The sequence below is a fragment of the Xiphophorus couchianus genome, chromosome 15, assembly GCF_001444195.1.
Source record: "Xiphophorus couchianus chromosome 15, X_couchianus-1.0, whole genome shotgun sequence".
NCBI lineage: Eukaryota > Metazoa > Chordata > Actinopteri > Cyprinodontiformes > Poeciliidae > Xiphophorus > Xiphophorus couchianus.
In genome coordinates, this window is record NC_040242.1 from 10,836,975 (window position 1) to 10,863,983 (window position 27,009).

At 37.8% G+C, this 27,009-nt stretch overlaps 1 protein-coding gene across 3 annotated transcripts in view; it reads left to right on the top strand.

The window, feature by feature from the left end:
- The window catches only part of wasf1 (WASP family member 1), a 58,502-nt gene that overhangs the window by 7,128 nt on the left and 24,365 nt on the right, over positions 1-27,009 (top strand). For all 3 annotated transcript variants that reach the window (XM_028040541.1, XM_028040543.1, XM_028040542.1), the window contains exons 2-3: positions 17,005-17,159; positions 19,423-19,557. In XM_028040541.1, coding sequence (XP_027896342.1) covers positions 17,027-17,159; positions 19,423-19,557 — 268 coding nt within the window. In that variant the 5' untranslated portion in view covers positions 17,005-17,026. The remainder of the gene's footprint in view (positions 1-17,004; positions 17,160-19,422; positions 19,558-27,009) is intronic.

The window sequence follows — 27,009 nt, forward strand, 5'->3', positions numbered from 1 at the left end:
CTCAACAACTCAAAAGAGATGTCTTGGTATTGGTGAACATCCTGGGTGATTGTTGTTGATTTAACATGAAAGGCAGACATTTTGAATTGAAAAAGGGCATGCTCTCAAACAGCTGCAGTTGACTCATTGGTCTGGCTGTTTACTCCCTTGATGTAGCTGTCATAGTTATTTGAGGAATTTGTCTTTCCTTAAATTCTGGCTGTTCTTTCCAATAACCTGATTTCATTGCTGTTGTTTCTTACTTCCATTCAGCTCTTGCATTCCCTGTGTAAATGTTGTTTATAGCACTAGAGGTTGCTTATTTCCTTTTTTGTTGTTCCCGCAAACAAGTTGTAGTTAATTCTGTTTAGAATCTCAAGCAAACTCGGGCCAGCTTATTTGTCAAACCCACAGCTTAAATCTGTCATCTATATCGTTTTTATGGGGTCTTTTTTTACGCATCTTTATTTAATTACAGACACTGAGTTTTTATTAGGTTTTTTATCAGTGCTCATTTTCCCTCTCTGCTCTTGTCCTTGTGTTTGGTAACAGTAGAAGAGATTGCAACGAAGATGTGTGAGGGAAAAAAACATTGAGGGATTTGATACAAGAATGAAGCAGGAAAGACTTTTATTTCTGGTACATTATGTGCAATACAGTTTACTTGGCTTCTAATCACCTCAAGGTTGTTGCTGCGCTTAACTCCCTCTCATTGATTTCCTTCGACATGTTTGCCGATTGCAAATTAAACCAGACAAATATGAGGGCAAACAGCCGTTAAAGAAAGCAAGTAATACTGCCACTCCACATAAAAGGCATAATAAAGTGGTGAGAAAAGAGGAGAGGGGCAGGAAAGGATGTAGGCTCTTAGTGTCCTATTGTGTTTGTCCACTGTTTCACAGCAGGAATGCCTGTGCACACAGACAACTGCTGTCTTCAATTAGAAACCAGTGTTTGTGTGTTCATTTGCAGCTCTCAGCAAGAACCCCAGCTCTGCTTCGAATTGCATGAGACCCTGAGTACGGGGTTTGTCTGATTTGTGCTGGACGTAAGCCAAGCAGAGGCCGCGAGTGTAAGCTGCTCTTCAAGATCGCCTTCTTTTTTTGTTTGATGATTACCAGGAAATACGAAACTCACTTTAAATACCCAGCAAGAAAATCTACGGTAATCATCCTTATTCAGCAACCTCTTTTGGGTTAACGTGCTCATCATGCAGTCTTTCTGTTTGTGCTACTTAGCTGGGATCTCATGGAGGTCAAAATTTTCTTTATAGAAAACTACATTAGATTGTAAAAGGGGATGGACAGTATAATATTTTATGCTTTTACCAAATTGATGAGGATTAAAACAGTCCATCATGACAAGTTGTAGGAATAGCTCTGAGACACAACAGTCGCTTACATAACTGTCTTTCGTTTATAAGCACATCCCCACAGCTACCGTAAGGGTGGGTTATGTAAGAAAGGGAAAACACAGTTTTTCTCTCGCATACATCCACCACACTCCTGGACTCTGACTCTGTTCTCTCTTATTGCCTTCTTGTTCTTCATCTCTCACTGTGTGGCGTTGTCAGCGTGTGTCTTTGCTCATGTGTGAATGTTTGCATATCATGCATGACATCACACGTACCCTGCTTAATATTTTTTGCCGCTGACCCAAGCTCAAGATGGTGGATGAGTAACTGTGATTCATTGCCTCTGAGGTCAGCATGTAGCTGCTTTGAAAGATCTGCCTGTGAACTGACGTCCCCTTGACCTAGCCGATTGCTATTGTACACTTTTAACAAACTTAAATACTTCTGGCTGAGCAGTTGAATACTGAGCATAGCTTGAATAGGCTGCAGCTAATTGTACTGACGGTGATCTAAGAAGCGGCTTGTAGTCTGAATAATGCAATAAACTGATTTGCATGGCAGTCAGTCAAAAGCAGCTATGTGTAGGGATGTACAGTAGATCACAAATTTATTGTCATGGCAATATCACATTACACAATATCAATATTGCAAAGATCTGCTTGGACTGTAGGAAATGCTTCCAACTCTACTGCTCTAAATACCAGTGAACATTTTGGTGGCACTTGTTTCATGCTGGAGAAACTGTTTTATAGATGTTGTGGTGAAGTGAGTAAGAAACTGTATTTCCACACAACAAAGCAGCATTAATTACAGCAGCTATAGACAAATGCTTTTTTCACTAAAACAATGTTACTATAATAAAAACTTTGAATTTACTTAACTCGTCAGCAGTTAGACTGATCATAATCTGAAGTCTGCATTAGTGATCCCAAAGCAGAAATACATTAACACAATATACTTACACTTATAATTTTTAATACAAGTCCTATCATCCTCACAACATTTCATTTATGTTATCACATGTTTATAATAACATGCAACCTTACTCAAAAGCATGAAATGCTTTCCCTTTTTTTTTTTTTTACCTCAGAGAAATACTGTCTCTTTGCACCCTGATTAAACGTTTTGCTGGCTGCATCACTGATGTATTTGCATTCTCATATACTCAGCTCTGTTAATAGCAGCTTCAGCCTGCTTAAACCTGTTATTACTGGAATAGTTTATCATTTCAGCTATTGCAGTCTTATGCGTCAGATTCAATGTAACCCCTGGCTTTTCTGTATTGAACAAAATTCCATTTGAAAAGTTGGAATTTGAAATTAAATCAGGGTTTGACTGGAGCAACACGTATATTCTCGCATTAAGCCTGAACTGTCAGGGTGATGTCAGCCGTATACAAAGGTCATTTGAAGAGTCAGATGTTTGTGATGGCAAAGAATTAGAACATCATTAACCATTTTTATTTTGTGTTCCACCTTTGGAGTGATATATACCCTAAAAAAGATGGATACTGGCAAAGTAGCCTGCTCACACCTCTGGGCCTGCAGCAGATATTCTATTTTTCTACATTCAAGGCTGGCTGCTCTAGGAAAAGTTAATAAGTTCTAAATTGCAGTTAGAAGTATGTCTTTGTTTTACATCAAGCACATCTGAAAAGATGTTCACTTTTGTTGTTTCATTTATGAATGCAAAATTACAGTGAGTTCACTGGAGGGTAACTGGGACTAAATAACTACAGAACAATCAGAACTGCTATTGCCTAGAGCTTAAAAAAACATCCCAAATGGGGCATATATTAGGGATAAGAAAAAGAGGGACGCTCTGCAGCTTTATTAAAAACTGTCTTTTACTTTCATCCAAACCAGATTATTTAAAAAAAATCTGTTTATGTATTGCCTCTGAATTCCCTTTTGTGGTTTTATTCTAGGAGGATATTGGCTTGACTGCTTTAATTAACATTAATATATACAGTACATATTGATAATTTTATTTTAGCTGTCGGTGTACTTTATGTTTTTTGCCTTAGAGGAAAGACACTGATTTTCCTAGTATTTGGCCTGCTGATTACCGATCAGAACCAATTAATCAATGTCCGGCCAATTCTGTTCACTAAAGGATTAACTGGTGCATAACTGATGCATACCTAATGTAAAAAGGCTTGGCTTCCATTCTTGAATTATGCATATTGCCTCTTTACCTCAGTCAGAGAATTAATCAACTAATGACATGATAAATAAATGAGCTCTGACTGATTTGAAGACCTGCTTAGAAAATGGTGAGGTAGACTGTCTTTGCACTGAGTTTATCTCACTGAAATAGGACTTTAGCCTCTTTAATAACACAATTGTCATAAAGATGACCACTTCACCCCATTAAACTTTGCCTCAGTTATTTTCCTTTTTAAAAAAAAAAAAAGAAAAAATGGGCCACCTACCACCATCCCACAATGCAAGGCCACTTTCAGTTTGGTTTTGCTTTAATTTGTCACAGCTAAAGAAAAAAAAACTACCTACAGCTGAAGTAGAGTCATCTGACCTGTGTCGACACACTTTAAGGTGACCTGTACTGTTTTCATACCAATAATTAGCAAGCATCAAGTGACACTCTGTGGTGTCTCCTGTGTATTTTCGTCTTAAATTCCTCTGGGATGGACCATCTGTCATCACTACATGATACACTCAAGCTACAAAACCGGATTACATAGGTGAATTTTTATGCCACTGCTAGGTAATCATCCATTGTCTCAAGTACAACAGTAGCAGGTTGAATTCTTACCAGCTCTTTTCTTCCCCCTTTTCATCCGAGTCTTTTAACAAAACTCGCACCGACTGAAAAAAGGCAATCAAAGTCTTGCGTGGAAGTGTTTTGTGAAAGGAGATTTAAAGGTCTCTTAGTAGCAGACCGGTGATTATTGTATTTGACAATGCCAGAAGGACTCTGGCACTTCTGTACTCAACAGTAAAGTGATAAGGGGGAGCACTCGAGTCAATCTGACTGACTGAGACAGATAACATAAAACTGTGTCAGACTAGGAATGCAGCTGCCCTGGATTTCATCTTCTTCCGTTACTAGTTCATTGTAGCTCTTGCAAGATCACATTTCTGTCCTAATTAATAGTGAACGAAGAACTTGGACATTCATATGTACAAACTAATAAAAAGGAGAATACTCCAGAGAGAACAGTTCTACCTATTGGAAGAATTTGGGTTTACGTCCATTCAGTGTGTTGATTGTAGCCACATAGACACAAACACAAGAGAAGGAAAAAAATCAACCAAGACGCTTTTCTTCACTCTGCATCATTGTCAGCCTTCCTGCCCTCTTCAGAGATGAGACGCTTTTGGACAATATGTGTGTGTGGAGGAAGTGTACTTTGACTCCACTGTGATTTTTCTAGACATTAAATTCACAGCACTCAGTCTCCATCTAAATAAAGTAAAGTGAACTGAGCAGACACCTTCAGTAACTGTCTGCCACGATTTAAAATTCTCCTCTCAGTACTCGACTGAACAGCAGGGCTTAGCAAAATGCTGCCTGGACCACAATTCTACAAAATGTCAGACTAAGTTAACAACTGAAGTTATTGGCGATCCTTAAATTGTCTGGTAAAAAGTGAAATGTCTTATTTTGCCCCCATTGCTTGGCAAAGGATTATTTTTCCATTCCCTCCTATCAATTTAACATTAAGAGAGTAAAAGTGTGCCACTTTTCAATGCAGTGGGATTTTTAAGTATAGCTAAGTGTACAGAAAATGGAGCCAAAGTGAAGCTCATGAAGGGTCACGAGAACCAAGTTTACTAAACCTTGCAACTGACCTTTTGACCCCTAACTGCATATTTAATTAAGTCATTAAACAGACATGCCATTTTTAAGCTTGGTACTGTTTGTGTTCAGGAGTAATGCAATGAAACCTCTGTCTTCATTTGTTTAAGAAAACTGATATCCTGAACTTTATTCCTGATCTGTTGGGAGTATGGCTTTCTTACAATTTGCAATTAGAAGTCCCCATTTCCCCTCTTTGTTTATGTGTGATATATACACAGCTGATCTGATGAAGTTGCTTTAATAGTACCTAAGAGTACATAAAACACAAGATGTGAAGTTTGATTGAATGCATATCCTATTAGAGGAGCATGATTAGACTTGACCAGACTGCCACTTAGTTTCGCTCCACTGCTCAAGCTTGCTGTTCTGTACCAATTGGCACTGCCTTTGGCCTCCTTACAGTAAGGACACCTTGGCTGACCATCAGTGCTTTGTTCTGCTGGAGCTTTAATTATCACAACCATCACTTATGAACAAATCCAGAGCTATGGTGAGAGTGCACTCAAACCTAAAGAGACGCCACGTGAGAAGCTTGCACAGCTGCCCTGGGCACTGGCTAATTGGTCCAATTCATCCAAAAAATTCAGCGAGCTTCACTTCTTGTTCGTCTTCCCCACATATCAAACCCCTCAATGTCTGCCACGCTTAAGTCCCTCAAAGTACTGCAACTTCCTGCTGCTAAGCTCCGGCTTCAAAACATCTACATCACGAGTCACCAGTTGGCAATTAATTTCTTTTCCTTCTGAAAAGTCTGTTACTGGGCATCTGTAAATTGTCATTCTTAAATGATTGGTATCTAGGACAAAAACATGTCTTGCCCAAGACATCCCTAAAGTGGGTTATAAACAGTGTTGACATTTTTTTTTTGTGTGTGTGTGTGTGTGTGTCAGATGACCTAGAAAACAAAGTTTAAGAAATTTCTGTTTTTAACCTAATTTAGAGATGTCCCAATCAAGAATTGTTGTCCAAGATGCTAAGTAATTTAAAGAAACATGGGCATTTGCAGATATTTGGTCCACACGTAATGCTTCATGAAAATCAATGCCAGAAATAACAGTGAAAACAAAACAATTGGTTGTTCTTGGTCAAATTTCTTTGTTGATATAATAGTACAAGGAGAATTTAAGATAATTGAGGCTGCAATAGAAAGATCATGTTAAATTAAAGCTTTGTCAATATAGTTGTAGTTTTGTCAAATCACAATTTGTGAATTGTGCTTCCCTTGGGGTCGGATCTGTTTCTACCGGTCAATGCTGATTGGTCATATGTCCACCTGTTTTACATGAGTGCACAAATATTCTGAGTCAGTACCCCTCAGTTGATTCACTAAATTGATAATAAGCTTCTTAGTGTCACTTGAGCACACTTGGCAATGCCAGTTTTAGTTCAGCTAGTACTCTTTACCAAAATTTGGATATGTCTGACTTTACTTTGTAGCACAGGGCCCAGAGCTGAATAATTATGTGCTGCATATTTTTAAACCACAGTTTTAAATGTATCAAATCTTGAATTACCTTTAAAAAAAGGTAATTCCACAATATTTTGGACATTAAGTTTTGCAAAAGAGTATTAGTCATTTCACGAGGAATAAATTTCTACCAAAAAAAGAAAAACTGATGTAAAAAAAAAAAAAATTAAAGACATAAATTGTTGTGGATATGTGAGGCGCGGGATCACGTGGTGTTATTAATGATTGTAGATCACCTGTTGCTCACCTGGTGACTTTAGTGAGTGGGTGATGGGGGACGTTTACTTTTTTGCTGACCGCCTTAAGCTAGTATGTTTTTGTCTTTGATCACTGTTTAAACCTGCGGATCCGGTTTTAATGCTGCTTTGAACACTTGGGCACTGCCTTGTATATTGACAATATTGACAAAAATAAAACCATCTTAACTGCATCCTGGATTTGCGTTTTTGATCAGCTGGCGCGTCAACAAGGATTTCCTTATTCAGCTGCTTGGTGACTTTGTTTGACAGTCACTAATATAAATTATGATTCTAACATTTTAAATTGAGAAATTTGTTAGGAAAAAATGGAATTTACTGACATTATAAATTCAGATATTTGCAACAAAATGTGACACAAGTCCTGTAAGGTTTAAGTGGTTAATTTAGGACATCTACATTTGGATATATTGCAGATTGTAAGAGATTCATACAGGGTCTCTTCCTGTATCAGAAACAACACCTTCCAGGTGTAGACTTGTCTTTAACACCTCGAACGGAATCCAGAATACACACCTGAAATGGGGAAGAAGAACCTGTGACATGTCTGGATCTACCACTTACACTTTGGAAAATATCCAGATGCACATCCCTTACTTGTACCACATCAATCTTAGAGGAGTTTTAGTTTTTCTTGTCAAAAATGACTGACTTTATTGAAAAGTAGTAATTTGTTTCTTGCAGATTTATGGCTCATCATCAAATATTAAAGTGTTTTTTCTTGTGAAATTAATCTCAAATTTCAGAGCTTTTTTGGGGGAAATTGTTACTCAACTGTTATGTAATTTTCTTGAACCTAATTACATATGAACTGGATGGATTGTTACACCTTTACTTTGTACAAGATGTACAATTGTATTTTTTCATGGCAAAAACTGAAATAGATATTCTAGTAAAATCATAACTGGTGGTGAGTGCAGTTTACTCAACTGCAGGAGCAATTAATAATTACTCAAGGTTTTTATTTGTACAATATGTATTATGCTTTAAAGCCCTAATATGGACTATTAACATGAACACGATCTTACTATTAGACTGATCGAAGCACATTGGACTTGTAACTTTCTCCTTGCTTTCTGAAGATTTGATTTTGTCACAAAGTCGCTATTATTGTTTTTTTTTATTTTTTTTATTTTGTTGCTTATTGCCTATTTGTTGTGGTGAGTCTGAGGGGCGTTAAGTTTTTGTCCTTCACATCAGTACGAACACCAGGGGAGTTAGTGTAATAGAATTTCCCTCACAGGCCAAACAAGTGCAGCTGCACAGTGCAAGCATGCAGGCATTTATTATTGAGCAGCAGGCTTTCATTATTCATACCAGTGGGTTTCTATGTGCTCAGCAGATAAACCTCTGTGAGTGTGTTTGTTCATCAGACACTTTACTCATTGATGTTGCCACACAGATGCCCATGAATATTTAGTTGGGCTCGTTCATCTACTGTGGGATAAACCCTGATTGCTAAATGAATGTTTAAAGTGATTCAATCGTCTTACAAAATACAGTGTGGTCTGTGTCCCACTACTCTGCCATTGTGAGCTTCATTACTAATATAAAGAATAGGGAGTAGGCAAATCATAGTGGGGAGTCACAGTCACTTCTTTCACATTCCTGATTGAAATATTTAGACTTGTTGGTTTTTTGTGAGAAGTTGGTAAAAAGGAGACAGCACTGGTTTTATGGGTTCACTTACTCTTTCATAAAGCAGTAGGATTGTTCTCCATTGTGACCCTAACGGCTGCAGGCATGATTTTAGAATAATGTTTATCTACCCTTATATGCCTTGACACAAGTTCCCCCAAACAGCAAACCTAGTTAGCATAGCTGTCTCCGACCACCCTGACACTGCTGCAGGTGTATTTTTAGGCCAATGTGGGCTCTGTTTATATTTGTTTGTGTGAGGTTGATGTGTCTGTACATAAATTTTAATGGCACTACACTGGTGAGAGCCAGCAAGGTGTCATCGCACTTCCCTAAGGGGCGTCAGCTGGTACAAAATTTTAATTGGCAGGAAGAAACACAGGTTTATGCTGTGATATGCTCAGCAAGCTTGCTCCGTTGTGACTTATGGTTCGGGAGGTGGTGTTGGGGAATGAGGGTTGTTATTTAAATATACTGTATGGTTGTGGAGGTGAAGTTTATTGTTGAAATTCTAGGTGTGGAGTTGACAAAAAAAACTCTCACTTCTTATGTATTTTCTCTGTGTGAAAAAAAAATGTATCTCTTCAGTTTGGACTTTGACTGAGCTGGGTTTTTCTTTTCTACTTTGTCGCTTTGTTGTAGATTTGCTGACACACTTGGGATAATTGTTTTAGCACAACATTAAAATGCTTTAATTGTGGCCTTTCGACAGAGTCTAATACTTGATGAGGAGTTTTTGGTCAATGCAAAGATGGGATTGTACAGTTCCCTCAGCAGATAGAAAATAATAGTATAACAACAAAGCTTGTGTTTTTTTTTTTGTTTTTTTTTTTTTTTAAAGAGCCTCACATTACCATTAAGTGTAGGTGTGTGTCTGGTGGACTTTTGGTTAAAACATGATTGTTCTTCATGCATGAAAGTCACTCGCGGTGGGTAGACAATCCAGAAATTTTATTCACGTAAGAGTAGAGGTACATTCATGCAGGAATGTAATAATGGCCGTTTAATTTCTAATTAAAGTATTTGGACTTTAAATATGGTATCCTTTCAAATGCTGCATGACATTGGTCATGATCTTACTACCTTAGGTAGTAAGATCTGATTTCTGATAGCCATACTGTCGGTGCCATCAGGTCGTCTGACCACCACCAGCAAGCAAGGCAGGACACAATGACTGAGATGGACAAACAGGGGGCTTGAACTGACAACTCACCAGTGACAGGATGAACTTTGACCTCCTAAGCCACCATCTTCCTCTATGAAGTTGTGGAGAACGCTTTAAATATGCCATCAAGTGAGAATGGAGGTCATTTTCTTCGGAAATTCAATACCATCAGGTGTTATCCCATCCCATTTTCTGTTCACCCTTGTCCCTAATGGGGTCGGGAGGGTTGCTGGTGCCCATCTCCAGCTACGTTCCGGGCGAGAGGCGGGGTACACCCTGGACAGGTCGCCAGTCTGTCGCAGGGCCCATCAGGTGTTATGTCAAAAGAAATCACCCGCTGCTGGTTATCAACTAAAGTTCAGGTTTAATTCACTGTAATATTGGCCTCACTTTTCATACCCAGAGGCTATGTAAAATTTTTATATGTACAGTCCCCCTGCTTTGGTAAGTTTGTCTTTTTAATGAATTAGAAAATAATTAGATCCTGTGGGAGAAATTTTTCCTTACTTACGTTTGAAATTCTTGCAAAAAGGGATCACAGCTTTTTTATCATCAGTTTTGGAGATGCCAACTTGTTGCAGTTTCATTGGCAATAACAATGGACATACAAAGTGAGTACATTCAAAAATTGCAACAAAATGTGCCCATTTGAATGTTGCCAGTTGCAAGGACAAAAATTATTTTGACTAAAGTTTTTGTCTTCTTGGTGGACTTTTGACTTTCTTTTCTTTTTTTTTTTTTACATGTAAGAGGGGCTTTTTTTTTACCCAGCTCTGCAGGTCTGTTGTTGATTTAAACCACCTGTGCCAGTTGGCTTTGCCAGCTTGTTTGCCTTTGCCCCTGGCACTTCCAGTTTTGCCAGTTTCTCTGATTAGATGTCTCTGTTTTTTTATGCCTGCAGTCATGGTTTGGAAAATATTACAAGTACACAGATGTAGTTTACGTTTCCAAAATCACAGAACAAATCACACAATGTTCAGGCCAGTTTGACACTGTGAGGGACTATTTCCACAGTGGGAGATCACAACAGAAGCAGAGATGTGCTATTATAAATTCATTTTCCCATTTTCACTTTTTTTCCCCTTTTTTTTTTTAGTCTTCGAGGAACATGCACAATGTCTGCTAAATAATTCACAGCTTTTGATGTACATGTAGACTTTTGGCAACAATTATTGACCCTTTTTGAGCCCTAAAATCGTTTTTAAAGCTGCTTTGACAGAGGTTATGCAGCACTATGGAAAGAGCTTTTAAAGGTCTGAAAAAGCGCCATTTCCCCTCAAAACAGCTATGAATGTATAAGTTGTAATTTATTCTGCAGTGAAGGAAGAAAACATTTGTTATATTTTCATCTGCAAGATGGGACACACTGTCTCATAGTGATCTATAGTATTAGGGAAAAGTACAATAAACAATTGTCCACATGAATGTGATTTATTTAACTAACAACTTTTCACTGTAAATGTTATTAGTTAAATTCACTGTAGTTTGTTCCCGTCTAATACCAATAAGCATCTACCTATAAGTATTAAATTATAGCTTTGTGAATAAACTAGGTACATTTATTCTTGAAAAACAACATTTTCAACTCGCCTCCCAATGAAAAGGTTTCAAGATGTGGCTTGGACTTGGGACAAAATACATTGTATTCTCTTTCACTATCATAAAATGTTATATTCCAAAATACAAATATTATGTCACCTAATGTCTACAAGTTTCACAAAGCATACACTAATTTCATAAGATTTCAGCATCCTTTATAGAATAGAATAGAATAGAATTACTTTATTCATCCCAGCAGGGAAATTATTTTGCAGTTACAGCAGCATAGAGACAAGACACACAACAACCACCACTGAGTAGCAATTGTAGACAAGATAAAATAAAAATTTTATTCACAGAGCCAGAAATTGATGGCAAACTTAAATGGGGGGTATGTTATAAAATAAAACAATTTAAGCTTCACATCATGTTGCAATGCTATTCCCTCGTCAAAAAACACACCTGGAGTGTTACTTTGATTCTTTCATGCATGTTTGAGGAATCCTTGATCTGCCGTGGCAGCCATTTAGGAGAGCACTCCTGCCTGCTCCTCCCTTACCAGCTCCACCAGACTAGTGGCAGCAGCAATTAGTAAGAGCCTGGTGTGGTGGAACTCTGCTGAGCTTATCATATGAACTATTATGATAATGAGTCCAGTGCTCATAAGACCGGTTGTAAATGACTTGATGGAAGAGCGTTGTTGTGATGACATGCTCAGGGCAGAGCATCAAAGAGTAGGAGCTTCTTAAGGAGACGGAGGCCATGCGTAAGTGGTGTTTGATTTATACATAATTTTTCTAACTGAAAGTAAAGGTTACTGAATTGTGCTATGACATTACACTGTATGCCTGGAAAATACACAATACCACCCCGTAAGGTCAAAAACTGTTTTAGCATTGGAAAAATGATTTTCTTTGTATTGCTGTAACACATGTATTATATATACATGTCATTTATATTCATACAAAAAAAAAAAAAACAATGCTAAACAAACTAAAAAATCCTGATTGTTTTACATGTCAGCTATTCCATCTTGATAAAAGACGCTTGACCTCCACCATACTGCACGGTTTGGAATTGCATTGTGAGTGAGACAATATTCTATTAGGATTCATTAAAGCTTCTATCCATCCATCCATCCATTTTCTGTTCACCCTTGTCCCTAATGGGGTCGGGAGGGTTGCTGGTGCCTATCTCCAGCTACGTTCCAGGCGGGAGGCGGGGTACACCCTGGACAGGTCGCCAGTCTGTCGCAGGGCAACACAGAGACATACAGGACAAACAACCATTCACACACAACACACACACCTAGGGAGAATTTAGATAGACCAATTCATTAAAGCTTCTAGTAGGACATATTGTTCAGAGTGCAATGATCTGCACCGCTCGAGGTCTCCCTGCCCCCCCGCACCCCTCTGGCACGTGCCATCCCTCACCCTGCTTTGTGTTTGCACACAATAGACAAGCAACCTTATTTGCTTTCTCATATTGTATTCATTCCACTCCCCATCTCAGTTCTGATGTTTGACTTCAAGCTTAGCCCACTCTTTTATTCCCATTCTTGCTGCCCCCCTACCACCTATAGCCTCATTCTTGCCTATGTGTCTTTTGGGACGATATAAAGTGACCGGTGACATCCCACTGCAGCCGTTACCATGGTGATTGGTGACAGTGGGAAGCACCACCAAAGATGAATGGGTCATAAAAGTAGTAACAGAACAGCAAGGGGTGAGCAGAAAAGAAAGGAGCAAGACTAGTCCACACGTTAGATGGGAGAAGAAAAATTAAATAAAGCAGGAAAATTCAGGTATGCTAAATAATTGATGCACACCAATTATTCAACTCTTATGCAGACACTTAAGATGAGCTTTTTTGTTTTATATGCATATTAAAATGTATAAAACTAAACAGAATGCTGTGTTGATGCATTCCAATTAATGGAAGGTAATATTTAAATCAAAGTATATAAAATTCAGAATATAACCTCTTTCTTATGTGCCTAAGTAATAACTTTGCTTTAAGACTTCATAAACAAAAGAAAATAAGTGTTACTGGAACAGTTGAACATCTTGTGTTTATCATTATGGAGAAAACCTTGTATTTCAGGATTGTTTCAAATATCCTGTGCTATTTCCCAAGTATTAGTCCAAGTATAAAAGAATAAGATGACTCTGCTCTTGCATGAAACTGTCGGTAGTTCATTTTTGTAAGCTTAAATGAGGTTGTGTTTTGTGAAGCTGCTCTTCTTGCCATGTGTAAAATTTTCGTTTTCTTCTATGATAGAATCTGTCACATCTGTGATACTATGTAGGTAGCTTTGAATGGGTTTTGAGAAGAAACTGCATTGTTTTCCCTATGAGAATACACCTGTCACATGCTATCATGTCAAACCTCAGTTTAGAAATCTCAGTAGGCTTGTATGTCTGAGGCTGTAAATGTGTCCTGCAGTTGTTCATCGCACACCGAACAAGTTCACTGTGGTAGAAAAGTTAAAAAGCAAGGCTTTACTGTCGTCACTTTTTCATGCTGTACCAACACATATACTTATATGTAATGAGCCCCTCCGACAAAATAGCACCTGTACGTTGAAAAACTCACATTTAGAAATGACATTATCACTTGCAGATCTATTTCATGTCTTTTTTTCCTTTTTTGTTGCTTTCCTTCCATTCATTTTCAGCTACTACTGTTCAGGTTTTGGCATCGTTATCATTACCCCCTCAACCTTTGGGTAACATTTTCTCGATAGCCGATAAATAAAAGCCTAGTTTGGACCTATGCGTAGGAGAAACGTTTACTTTATCAAGATAACAGACAGGAGAAAAGCCTTGAGCTGTATGGATAATAATTAAGAGTTTAAGTACATGTTTGTAAACTGGCTAGTGTGGAGGCCCATCTGGAATGTACAAATAGTTATGACTGAAAGATTTAATTTGGGTTTCCATCTTTGCAAAGGTTTTATAATATGAAAATAAGAAAATAAACTCTGCTTAATGCTTTAAAGGACCTAATTTGGATTAAGGTTGTTTTTAGATCTTTACATCTGATTTTCTTTTCGTGTGTCATTATGATATAATAGAACATCAAGCAGTAGAGCAAATCCGAAACCACAGATGCTTTGGTCCAGGACTACTTCATGTTTTCAGATCGGTTCTGTTTAGCTTTTCTTAACTTTTCGGGTGGCCAAGCCGTGACTGACAAAAAAAATTGCCACCCAGAATATTTCTTAAATTCTTGACTGTCTTTGCTGCACAAGGGGAACTACACGACTCTGGCCATAAGTTAAGTGAAAGCTTTCTGAAATATGTGCAAGGAGTCTTTATTTTATACTCCTTATAACAAAAGAAAATTTCATACTGTCTGTAATTGAAGGGTGCAAAGTTTTAGTAGTTCAGAGACTTTTTAAAATCTGGTTGTATTTGATATTAAAGTCAACTATTAAAATTAATTATTGAAATTACTTTTTAAAGGTACACAGGATTGGTCAATATCAAGAAAATATCAGCGAGCTTTTAGCATCTCAACCACCACAAAAACAAACCAAGTGATTACGACTATGATTTCGTACACTTTGAAGCTTTATTTCTGACTTGTAATAATTGTATTACAGCACAGGAATCACTGGCTGTTATGAAAAGTGGTGTTGGGTACTGATAATGAGTGTCTGTATATGCATGTGTAAGTAATATGCTTACTTCATGTGGAAGACACATGAAGTAAAATAAAGTGTAGAGAGCATGTTTCTATTTTAAAAAGGGTACAGGGATTTCACTCAGTGGTTTATTTGTATGAGAGTGAAACACTGCCGACAGATTTCACTCTAACGGCTTCAACACAAGCTGAGAGAGGTGCTTGTTGTCACTGATGGCCCCCGTTTGAGATGCCTCTAGGATGACTCACCTCAGCACAGTCACCATCCTATCGCCGTCCAGCTTCCGAGAATAGCCTTTTCTTGCCCTACATTTCTTAGGATACGGTCAATAATCATGTTTATTGCTTGGCAGAAGAGCCGGCACTAAAAATACCGCAGAATATTAAGGCACCAGATGTCAATTAAACATTAATCAATGCTTTAACGAAGACGCGATCACTGTCCAGGAAGTTTACATCAGAACACCTGATCTCCACATCATTTTACATGCCTGCTCTAATTAAGCGCAAGCCAGCAGCAGGGAAACGGTGTTATTAGCAGCATTAACTGCTGTTGTAGCAGAGGGAGTCATGTCGGAGGATGTTTTAGCTTGACTCCTGTCTTGGTCTTTCTTTTCACCTTTGCTTCCCACTAATTATCACCATTCTGTTCTCATCTTCAGTCACATTGCGCATATTTCTCACAATCATGTGACATGTCAAAATAGTTTGCTAGTTTGAGCATTTCAGTGCTGAATGGGATGTTTCAGTGGCTGATGGGAGACTTAAAGATGATCGTGGATTGTTTTTGGAATGTAGCAGTTGTCTTCTAATTTCTTAGATTTGTATGTAGAAACCTCATCCACAACCATTTGAGGGCAATGATCTCACAGCTCTAACTGTACACACACATCAGTAAGCTTTAGGCACATGCCAAACACCGGGTTGTTTTTCTTTATTTCATCATCCATGTTACACTGTGGCACAAAAGTCTGACATACTTACTGTAAAGATTTAGAAATTCCTTTTGGAAAAATAAAGGATTTTAAAACCTTTTGAAAATACAAACCAATAGATCGATTGTTGTAGCTAAATCTGCAGCAATAACATATTGTGTGTATGAAGTAGACCAAAATGCAAGCCAGAATCCCAGAGGTAAATGATAAAAGTTTTAATAAAAAATACAAAAAAACTGTTTACAAACTGGGAAGAGAACACGTGAAACCAGTAAGGAATCAGTGAGGTGCGTGAGAAAGAGAGGTAGTTAAATACTGGGAGTGTGATTGCTGGAACAATGTACCAGGACTAATTACTAACTGAGTGTAGCTGTGAGGGTAGAGGAGAAGGCAAGCGGAGAGAGAGAGAGATGGAAAGAGATGACACAGGGAAGCAAGGAGAAGTAAACACTAACAGTGGAACTGAGAAAACCTAAATCCAATCTTGATAAAGAATAACTAAACACAAGTAAAGACTGATCTGAAGTAAAACAAATAAAGCAGATCTAACTAAAACAAAGAATAACTAAGACAAAACATGAATAACAAAGGATCAAAATTAAAAACCACGAAGAAACCCAAAAACAAAATCTTGACACATGTAGTTGCACTGTTTGATACACCCAATAACTTATCATTACTAGTACTCATTTGCAAGTTGAAGCAATTTTGGTAAACACAGCTAATGCACAGTATTTTCTTAATCAATTAAGACTGTCTAGATAACAATAGTGCCCTCCTCAAGTGGTCTGATTTCTGTACACATATTTTTGTTTTGCCCCTCTGTTTCTTCTTTTTTGTGTTCTTGCAAAGGAAAGAGAATTGATTCTGAAAACCTTGCAATGCCGCTAAATGCAATTAGTATGGCTGAGTGAACTGACAAAGTGCAGTGATATGTTAATAGATTGCATATGTTAAGCGATGAGCACAAGATTGTGTTAATTAAGTTAAGCTACTTGAATGTTTCCAGTTTGTAAACATATGAAATTCATTTTTCTTTACTGTGGTGCGTTATTTCTGGGTGAAAAGAATTCTTGCTTGGTGTGAGTGACACAATATTCTTATATTTGTGCAGAATCAAGAATATAATTTTATACACTAATGACATTTTCTCCCCGCCTTCCCCATTTCCCTCCTCCATCTCTCTCCTATAGGTAGTGTCGTTGCAGCAAAACGATGCCGCTGGTTAAGCGTACCATTGAGCCCAGGCACCTGTGCCACACGGTATTGCCAAGGAACATCAAGAATGAACTGGAGTGTGTAACCAATATCTCCTTGGCCAACGTCATCCGCCAGCTCAGCAGCCTCAGTCAGTAACACTCATAAATACACTCATATCCTTATATTGGCATAAACATTTCTACTGCAGATTTCTGAAGGATTTAATAGAAAGTTATATAAAAAAACTCATTCAATAAAATGCAAAAATCTAATTTCCAAATGTGCTTCAGTAGTATTTACTACATTTTTGGAAAGGCAAAGAAACGTAAAATGGCGCGCCTGAAAATGTTCCCATGCTCTGATCTATCAGCACTGACCCAGACAATTTATAAGAAATACATGAGCAAAATAATCTACCAAATACGTCGCAAACATAGTCGAAGGTTCCAACAAGCAAAGCAATTTAAAACAGGCTGCAGGATCTGTAGTCAACCCACAGAATCTCATTAGACTTTCTGTTAAACTTCTTCAGTATCGCCATGACAAGATTCATAATTCTGGGCTGCACAGATTAGTGAGATAATCATAACTTTGAAGTCTTATGTGTAACAAACAAAAACAGTGATGTGTTATGCTTTATCTAGAAAATATGTTAACAAATGTAGAAATAACTTCTGGCTTAAAAAGTAGAGGATATTTATTTGCCCTGAATTTCTTAAGATACATGTTGCAGAAATGCATTTTCAGTTAAATATAATTCTGTACAGTGTCCTATTGGTATTGGTTTGTATTGCTTTGTTAAAAACTATAAAAACTATTTTGCACACCCCACTTTGAAAGCAGACACACATTGGTTGTGATCTTATTAGGAAAGTCTCAAACTCAATAAACTCCATTTCCACTCAATGTTTTATGACATTTATTTCAATGAAGATAATAGTGAGAATGTGAAATATTACAAAATTCCATACACACTTACTGCACATGGCCCAAGCCTCAAAAGATTTGTTCTAAAAATGACAAATTATTCCATTTGCTTCTTCACTACATGAATTACATTAAGCAGTACAACTGTAATAGTATGCAGTAATGAATGCAATCAATCATATTTTCAAAAAATAAAACAACATTATTTTCCCTGTCATGAAACCAACAGTGGAAAATTGTTTGAAACGGCAAAATAATGAGCAGTACTCCCAAAAGTCTGGCTTTTGGGGTTTGCAAAAGTAATTAATTAGTTTATTGTTGTTATTGTTGTTAGTATGAGTGATTTATTCACATTTCGTCTGCACATAAAGTAAAATGTTGCCCATCCCTTGGTGTCATTCCCAGATCTGAATTTAACATGCAAATAATGAATGAGTAGTTGTCCAGAAGCTAAGTACACCTTTTCAATTGAGAAATATAAATAAAATATTATAATTTAAATAAAATAACAATGTAACCAAAAGTTAAATTTCTGCATCAAAAGGTGTGATGAAAAGTTTGCAAAGTTCCTCTTCTGGCATAGTTATACAATTATTATTTTGCTGTTCATACTCATCTTTTTTTATTATTATTTAAAAAAATTAAATACTACAAACATATTTTATATGCCAAATCAAAAATTCAACTGAGATTAAAGATTCCAGACTCTTTAAAATTTGTCCCCCCCTTTTCTAGAAGTTTGTATATATACTTGGATTCTTTTTCACCCTGCACACACAGACAGATGAGTAAATCTCATCTGTGTTGAGGGAATCCATACATATTTTTAAGAACAAAATACACAATGCCCAACATAGCAGTCAGTAAGTTTTGAGGTTAGAGGTTAACTTTAAATGGAGTAGTGGTGATATGACATTTTATACTGGCAGTGTGGTACTATGGAAACAAAAGATCATGATTAATGGACTTACTCCCATTCCAATGCACTTCAGTAAAGGAAAGTCTATGTTTTACAGAGCAGACACCTAAAAGCACACTGTTGTTTAACAAACCTGTCTACATCACACAGCTCCAAACATTCGAAGTTGGCCTGCTCTACTACAGAGACACCCAGTCGTCACTTGTTTCTTCGAATCTCAGTAAAAGGCTGAGACAGATGAAGAGCAGCATGGCTTGCTTTGATTGTGTTTGACAAAAGCATTGTCTTACCAACAGATCCACAGTACGTGTTGCAAAGTACCAAGGTCTCCAGAGTCAGTTGACAGTAACCATAACTGACAGTTACATTTAAGCAAAAATGTTCTACAAAAGCAAAATGATTTACTTTAAACAATAGAGTGAATGCTAGATATTGGTTTAGACAGCAAGCAGTTGCCTCACACACTAAATAACTGCTCATATCTTCCAGTAAAATGTTTCTAACCATTTTATTTTGAAACTTTTGGAAGAGTAAAATGATTTCTTTTACTCTTGTGTGTTTGCAGGTAAATATGCAGAGGACCTTTTTGGAGAGCTTTTCAATGAAGCCCACTCCTTCTCTTTCCGGGTCAACTCCTTGCAGGAGAGGGTGGACCGGCTCTCCATCAGCGTCACACAACTGGACCCCAAAGAAGAAGAATGTGAGTTTCATACCAGTGTCAATACAGAGCCTGGAAAAATTACTGAAATCCCTTGAACATTGTCACATTTCTAAGCTTCATTTTATTTGGCTTTTATGTCTTGTACCAGTGCAGTGTAGTGCACACTTGTTAAGTAAAGAGGAAAAAAATCAGTTGATTTGCATGCATTTGCATTCAATTCTTATGAGTCAAAATCATTCTAGATAGCTCCAGTTGTATTTTTGGGTTTACCTCCATGACTGCCCCGTATTTAGCTCTTCCATTTTCTGTTCAACTCTGACTAGTTTCCTTATCCTTACTGGGAAAAAAATGCACCCCAACATTATGATGCTGTCTCCACTAAGTTCCTCAGTGGTGTTACAGTTTTAATTTTCCACCACACATGATGGATTTGAATGCAGGGCAATTTTTTCAGTTTGGTTACATCTAACTTGGTTTCGTCTCACCTAAATGGTTTGTAGCAAACTTTACCAGGAGCTTTTTGTTATGCAACTTTCTCCCCGACCTGCCTGCTGTGTTCCTTCATGTCCCTGGTTCTGATTATCAGTTCATAGAACAGCTGTATCTACAGTTAAATTAAATTACCAACTGGTAGACTCTGTTTAAATCAGGTAATCTCATATTAACTTTAAAGTTGTATGAGTAGGGGGCTTGAATACAAATGCTCACCACATGTTTTTTTTTTTGTGTGTTTGTATTTTTTAGTTTTGGAAAACCTACGTGTAATCTTCCTTCAACTTAAATATGATATTAATGTTGGTGTTTCATCTTAAAATTCTAAAAAAACGAAATAAAAATGAAAGGTTCTATGCACAATTCATTCACTTATTCTTTAAAAAAAACTCATCAGTTTTGTTGAAATAAAATTAGCAGAATTTGAATATGTGAAACCCTCATTAAACAGTTCCCTCCCTTTGGTTTTCCATAATATTTCCCCAGTCTGCCATGAGTTTTTAAGGCTCTTGGTGAAGGAACAGGTAGCTGTGAGATTGTACCATTTTTCAGCTGACATAGCTGTAAAACCTTTGCTCCCGTTAGAAACATTGCTTTCGAGTTTCTGTTTGACTTGCTGCTCATTTACTTGATAAATGTGTTTTCTTTGTGTGAAGACGATCTTTGGGATCCTTGTTGTGAGCAATAAAAAGAAAATGCAATAATCTGTGTCTTCTGTCAACTAAGTCAGGTTATCCTGAGAGAAGAAAGGCAGAACGACAGGATAGAGCATCGGGTAGAGTCAGCAGAGAGTGTACAGTTAAAAACATGGGGAGAATCACAGCAGTGTAATAACACGCTCCAAGGCACTGTATTGATTTCCCATGGGCCTGCAGTGTGTTTAAGGCTTTGTACAATGTTACTTTAACTGCTTCCTTGTCACTGGCAAACAGTGAAATGCTATGTGGCGATGGCCTATTTGAATGCATCCAGAGGCTTTGGTAGCCCTTTTTCAAAAGGCAATGAATTGTTTGAGATTTGGCACGTTTGCCTGTATCACTTTCCTTCCTTTTATTTTTTTGAGTCCCACAGGGATTTGCTCTTCCCCATTCAGTTTAAACCAGATATTTACACACTATGAGGGGGGTCACAAAGCATTTTTTCTCACTGTACTACGTTAAATCAAACTGAACTTTTCCTGTTTTAGGTCATTTGGCATTAACAAAATAATTACTATTTTCTAACTGCCAGAATAAATAGAGGGAATTTATTATTTCCAGACGTCTAAACCCACTAAGGTTGCCATGTCTTTGAACAATTTGGAAATAACAAACACACTGTCCATATTTTGCACCAACATATTCTGGTGCAAAATATGCAAATCAATCTCCGAATAAAAGCAGAAGCTTATGTGAAGTGGCTGGTTGAAGTTGTCAAGGGAGTGTCACAAAATGCAAGTAAACTTTGGAGTTTAAAGAAAGTTAAAAAAAAAAATCTAACAAATATTTGCTTGTTAATCTGGTGTTTTGCAAATTGAAATAATCTTGGTAGTCTTAGTTAAACCAAAGCAGAAAAACACGTGACAAAGTGTATGTTTTTTTTTTTAATATGGTGTATATAAATCTCAGACTTCAATTACAATTGTGATCTAGTTTTGGAAGTCTGGTTTGCAGGAGGAATGTTGTACCAGTGTACAAATCATGCTGAAGTGTTTGAGTGTCAAGTACAGATGCATTAACACACCACAACACACGTTCTCAAAATACTCACAAGGTTTGCTGCAAAAGATGTGTTTGATATGTTAGATGCACATATAAGTTTGAACCAAGTTGCAATAGAGATTTGAGATTCGAATTTTTTTGGCAACAGTGTGTCTGTTGCCAAAAACAAGAGACACACAACAGAGTGCTTTTTTACTTGAATATATCAGGCCACGGTGCTCCGGCGGTTTTGTGCTGTTGCAAATCTGTATTTTAAGCTTGAGTCTGCATCTGTGCCTGTGGTCCGTGCCTTTATCTGACTTCATAAATAATCCTGACTATTCCCCCTTTATTGCCTAAAGAGTTGGCTTTAGAGACTGTGGATAAGAATCAGTTCAGTTGCAGTTTAAGTGAGTGGTGGGAGAAGTGGGGGTAGAGGGGTGTCAAGAGGGAGGACAGTAAGGAAGATGGAAGGTTCAAGAGAAGGGTGCTTAATACAGGGCACTGCAGCAAAAGCAGTGGAGTGTAAAAGGATTGTACCGCAGAATTTTCCGGACTTTGCTGCTGCTCAGACCTCAAACCTTCTTCACATTCTTTTATGGCCTGATAAAGTGTTTAAAATGGGGGTAAAAAAAAAAAGCACACTTCATCTGTTGTCGTTTATTTGAGTTTGTACAATCGAGTGACAGTACAGCAGTGTGGCTCCAGTGGACTGAATTTCACACAAAGATGAACATCTGTGGGAGGGGTTCACCAGAGGGGTTGTTTCCCGTAACTGCCACCCCGCATCTCCCATCTCAACCCTTTCTTTACCCTCATGCTGTCAGAGTGGATGCTCTTACTGTAAGACTCGCCTTGTAATTGTCTGTGTGGCTTTGTGGTTGCCATGAGTGGAGGGGTGAAGGAGAAGGAGAATTGGTGCAAGCAGAATGGGGCCATAAATCAGGGACCTGGAGGGATGAAGATGGGAAGATGGGGGTCAGGTATAGGATGGAGGAGACTGGAGCACACAATGGTTGTTTTATAGATGAACAGGCTGCAAGTCTTACAAAGTTCTTTGCAGCTGTAAAAGCTTAGATTACCACTTTAAAACTGCTGATAAGTTACAAAGCAACCCAGTTTTATCTCTTGTGACTTGAATTGACTTTTATTTAAGGGTATTATGTAGAATAGCAGCAATTACTAGCAGGAATCACTAGAGTTCCCTTCATTAGGTGTTTTTTTTTGGAAAGCAGGGGATTAGTTCATTATCCTTACAATTCACTGGCTTTTTGTTTTGTTTTGTTTTGTTTTGCTCTGCCAGTACCATACAATGACTACATGTAGTACTTATAATTAAGTTTCCTGGAGTTTTACCTAGCTCCTATATTATTATGGTAGGGGGGGGGGGATGATGTCAATTAAGAGATTAGAAACCAAAAAAATTACAGCATTTGATTTTGAAATTACCTCATCTGGTTCTGGATTTTCTCTTCAGGTGAAGCAAACTAAAAATTACAAAGCAAGGAGGAGACGGGGAGGAAAACCAGCATTAGTGGAAGCCAGTGCGGTGAAATATCCAGTGCTATTTTGAGGTGATATGATTTAGACACCTATAAGGATGACAGTGTAACAATAAGCTGCTGTGGCAGGAAAAAATACAATCTGAACAAAGAGATGCCCTGCAGTATAAACAACACTGATGAAACTGTCAGCTTTTACTGAGGCTAAGACATCGATCTTTGTGACATCTACCTGTAAGTACTGTTTGTAAGTTGACAGTAATAGCTTTTTCAAGATAAAACATAATCCTTTAACACCCTTTGGGTGTGTTAAAATCTGAGTGAGCAACTCAAAACTAGGCATCTATAAGTGGATAAAAAACACACACACACACAAAGATCTGACACACTCAGTTGAAATGGGTTTACTCTGCTGATGAACACATTTTAACAAATGATTGAAGGTCACAGCGTGGCCCACAATGTTGTCATTGAACCACAAGGGCTTTATCTACCCTAATAATTTATAACTGCCCAGTGTGACATGTGAAGAACAGACGCACACTTTCTGTACTCTGCTGACCTTTCAAACAGTATCACCCCTCACTTTGTCCTTTAGGATCCCACCCCCTCCTAGACTTCAATCTACAAACTACCTCACCACACCTTTAGCTGTTTTTTTTATTGTCCTCTCCAGCCTGCTCTCATATCTTTGATTGATCTCTGCTTTCCCTTCATCCTGCATGGATGCCATTTGTGTTCTGTCAGACACTCTTCCCCCCCTTATTTCAGCCAGCCAAACTAATGGCCTGTATCCACTACTTAATAGCACTGTTACATCACTGGACAGGCTGCAGGCCATTATGGAAGGCCATGAAGCCACACCAAACCCCTTGGGGCTCCAACTGTTTCTTTATCTACTGTCTTATTTCTCCCTTTCAGTGCTTCAGGATATGTTCATTGCTGTACTTATCTGTTAAATGGTTTCCACTTCTGTTACATTGCTGATGGTGCTTTTATAACATCTCAATCTTTTTTTAAGTTCTTCGGGATGTGCAGCTCTGTTCTTCTAATCAAATTCTGCATTCAGTCATTTCCGTTGAATTGACATACTTTTAAAAATGGCCTTTGGTTTCATTTTATCCCAGAAAATTGTATTTGGTGTCGTCTTAGTTTCCTCTTTGACTGAAAAGACGGAGAGTGCAAAATCAGTTATTTGCTATAAGCCATGTAAAGCTTCAGATAAGATTTATAATTCAGTAGTAAAAACTCTGAGTCTCAGCTTACTAAAGTCATCAGGGGAGTTTCCTTTGCTTCAAACTTTGGGCAAGTTTAGGAAAGAAGCTAGTAACTTGTGGTCATGTCCTGACTTATGTAGGTCTATGCACATCTGACTCATTTATATGTAGATGCTTTATTGTATTCTAAAACTGGAATGCCCTCAAATATTCAAAATAAAATCACTTTAGAAAGAAATACAAGATTCTATAATTGATTATTAAATGCACCCATATCTTTAGTTCTAACATGTTAAATAATGTGAGAGGTTTCATAAACCATAAACTAATGTCAAGAAAATCCGAGCTCATCCCACTTCCCCATGCTGGAGATTTTAGTTTAACAGTAATAATAAATAAAGTTATCTTTAAAATGAATCACTCAAGTGACATTAAGGCCCAACATTAGACTTAAGTGTCAATAAAATAAATCTAGTTGTGTGTGTTGTTTTTGTCTCATGCAAACTTTGCTTTAATTCTACTTTTTTCTATCTAATCATAAGAAATCATAGTCAGTCAGAGAGAGTCATTAAACAGGAAAAGCAGGTTTCCTGGAAAAAGAGGAAGTTTCCAGCCTGCAGATTTATAAAAATAGCTGAGACTATTTTAAAGCATGAAAGTTTTAAAAAATTAAATCTAAACATTTTGAGTAATTTGATAAGATTCAAAGTAAAATACTTATATTAATATTGATTTACTTGTAATAATACTTACACTTATATTTGTGAGAACACTTATAAGAAAAACAAGTAACTGTAACTTTGGTATTATATAATTAGAATCATGGATTATTCTTGGTTTCTTTTCAGAAAACATCTGTAATAACTCACATTAAGATTATAATAAGAATAATTAATAAGTTATGGTTATAAAATTATAAATGAATGCTAAATCAGAGAAGCTAAAGAAAATAAATGTGATATAAATGTGATTTTGACATTGAACTTGAAATGGTGTAAAAGGTTATAAAACTGCAATTAAACATCACTGATATGTTGGAGGTAGATGGTAGGTGAAAGGTGAAAGGATAAGGGAAAAAGGGGAACTAACAGGAGAGCAGAGATGATCAGCACCTTATATGGAAACAGGAGGTTGAGCAGCCCTGAGACATTGGCACAGACATCATGACATGATGTCTCTTAAGACAGTGACGGATATGAGATCATCTGTCTAAGCAGACAGATAAACCCTATATAAGGTGGGTGCAAAAGAGGAACCTTTCGTTGGATCCTCCGGGCAGCTTCGAGCCAAGATCGAGATGGACAAAGAACTCTGCAGCTGAAGAAGAGCCGGGGCCACGGAGCCGGAGACTGTCCTGCACATGGAGACCAACCCGTCTGGCCCACAATCTGTGGCTTCGAATCGCACTTCTCTCATCGGCTGGGTTCTGACCCCAAAGACAAAGATGAAGACAAAGACAAGGAAGAAGAACTGGTGCCTTTTTTCCTGCCAGCACCAAGTCCTGTGTGACCTCACCATCCATGCGGAGAAGAAGTTCATCGGACCTACAGAGATCCCTGCCTTCGTCGATCAACTTCCTCCTCCTGCTGCCGCACCTTCTTCGTCGTCGTGCCAGGTCTGGGGTTCGAGGCGCCAAACTCCGTCCGTCTCGCTCTAAGGTTCCTTTTTTAGTTCTCAGTGTCAGCAGTAGGGAAAGATAGACTAGATGATTGATTTTACTTATTTGATTATTTCTGCTACTGAATTAAGCTGTACTGACCCTTGCAAAAATGCCTTACTAATAAAATATTTAGCATAAAGAAAATCTAAAGATGTTGTGGACATTCAGTTAATGAGTCACCTTAAAGTTCTTTGATGGTTGTAAAATAGCTGTGATGTTTGATTCTGGAGAGGAAAAAGTGGAAAATGTTTTTAGGTTGCTGGTAGCCCATATTTAAAACATCATCCTTGGGACTCGCCCGAGTCACTAAAACCTACCTGGTTCAATAACAATTGCACGTTGTAAAATAGAGAACGAGCGACCGTTAACAGGTGTGCTCTGTGAAACTAGTTGGCTGTAGGCTGCTCAGTCTGGCTAATTCACAGAGGGAAGAAGGGTGGGACACCTGGATGTAGGCCGTCAGATAACCAGGCGAATCGTTTCTCGAAACCAGCTTAAACAGAGTTTACTTCAGTTCTGGACAGGGTAAATCCCAGCAGATTTAGGAAACTCAATTAACCCGTTAGAAGGAGAGCTGGTAGCACATCTCCCCTCTCAGAAGAGGAAGTACGAGAGTGAGAGAGTAGAGACAGAAAGGAGGGGGGGGGTGTTGCGCAACAACACTAAGTAGAATAGTGTAGTTTAGGGAGGGTGGTCACAAGTTTTGTTTGGTTTAGATTTTTCAGAAAATAGCCATTGGGCTGCTGTTTTTGCAAATAATACAGAGCTTTATTGCAGAAAATGACGACTTTAGTTTTACAACTCTCGTTTTATCTCTGTTCACCATGTGTTGAGCTTTTCATGCAAGTATCAGACCCTATGATATTCAGTGTATCTAGAATAAAACAACAACCTTTGCAACAAATGCAAAAACAGAGACAAAGACAAGAGGCAAAAGCTGA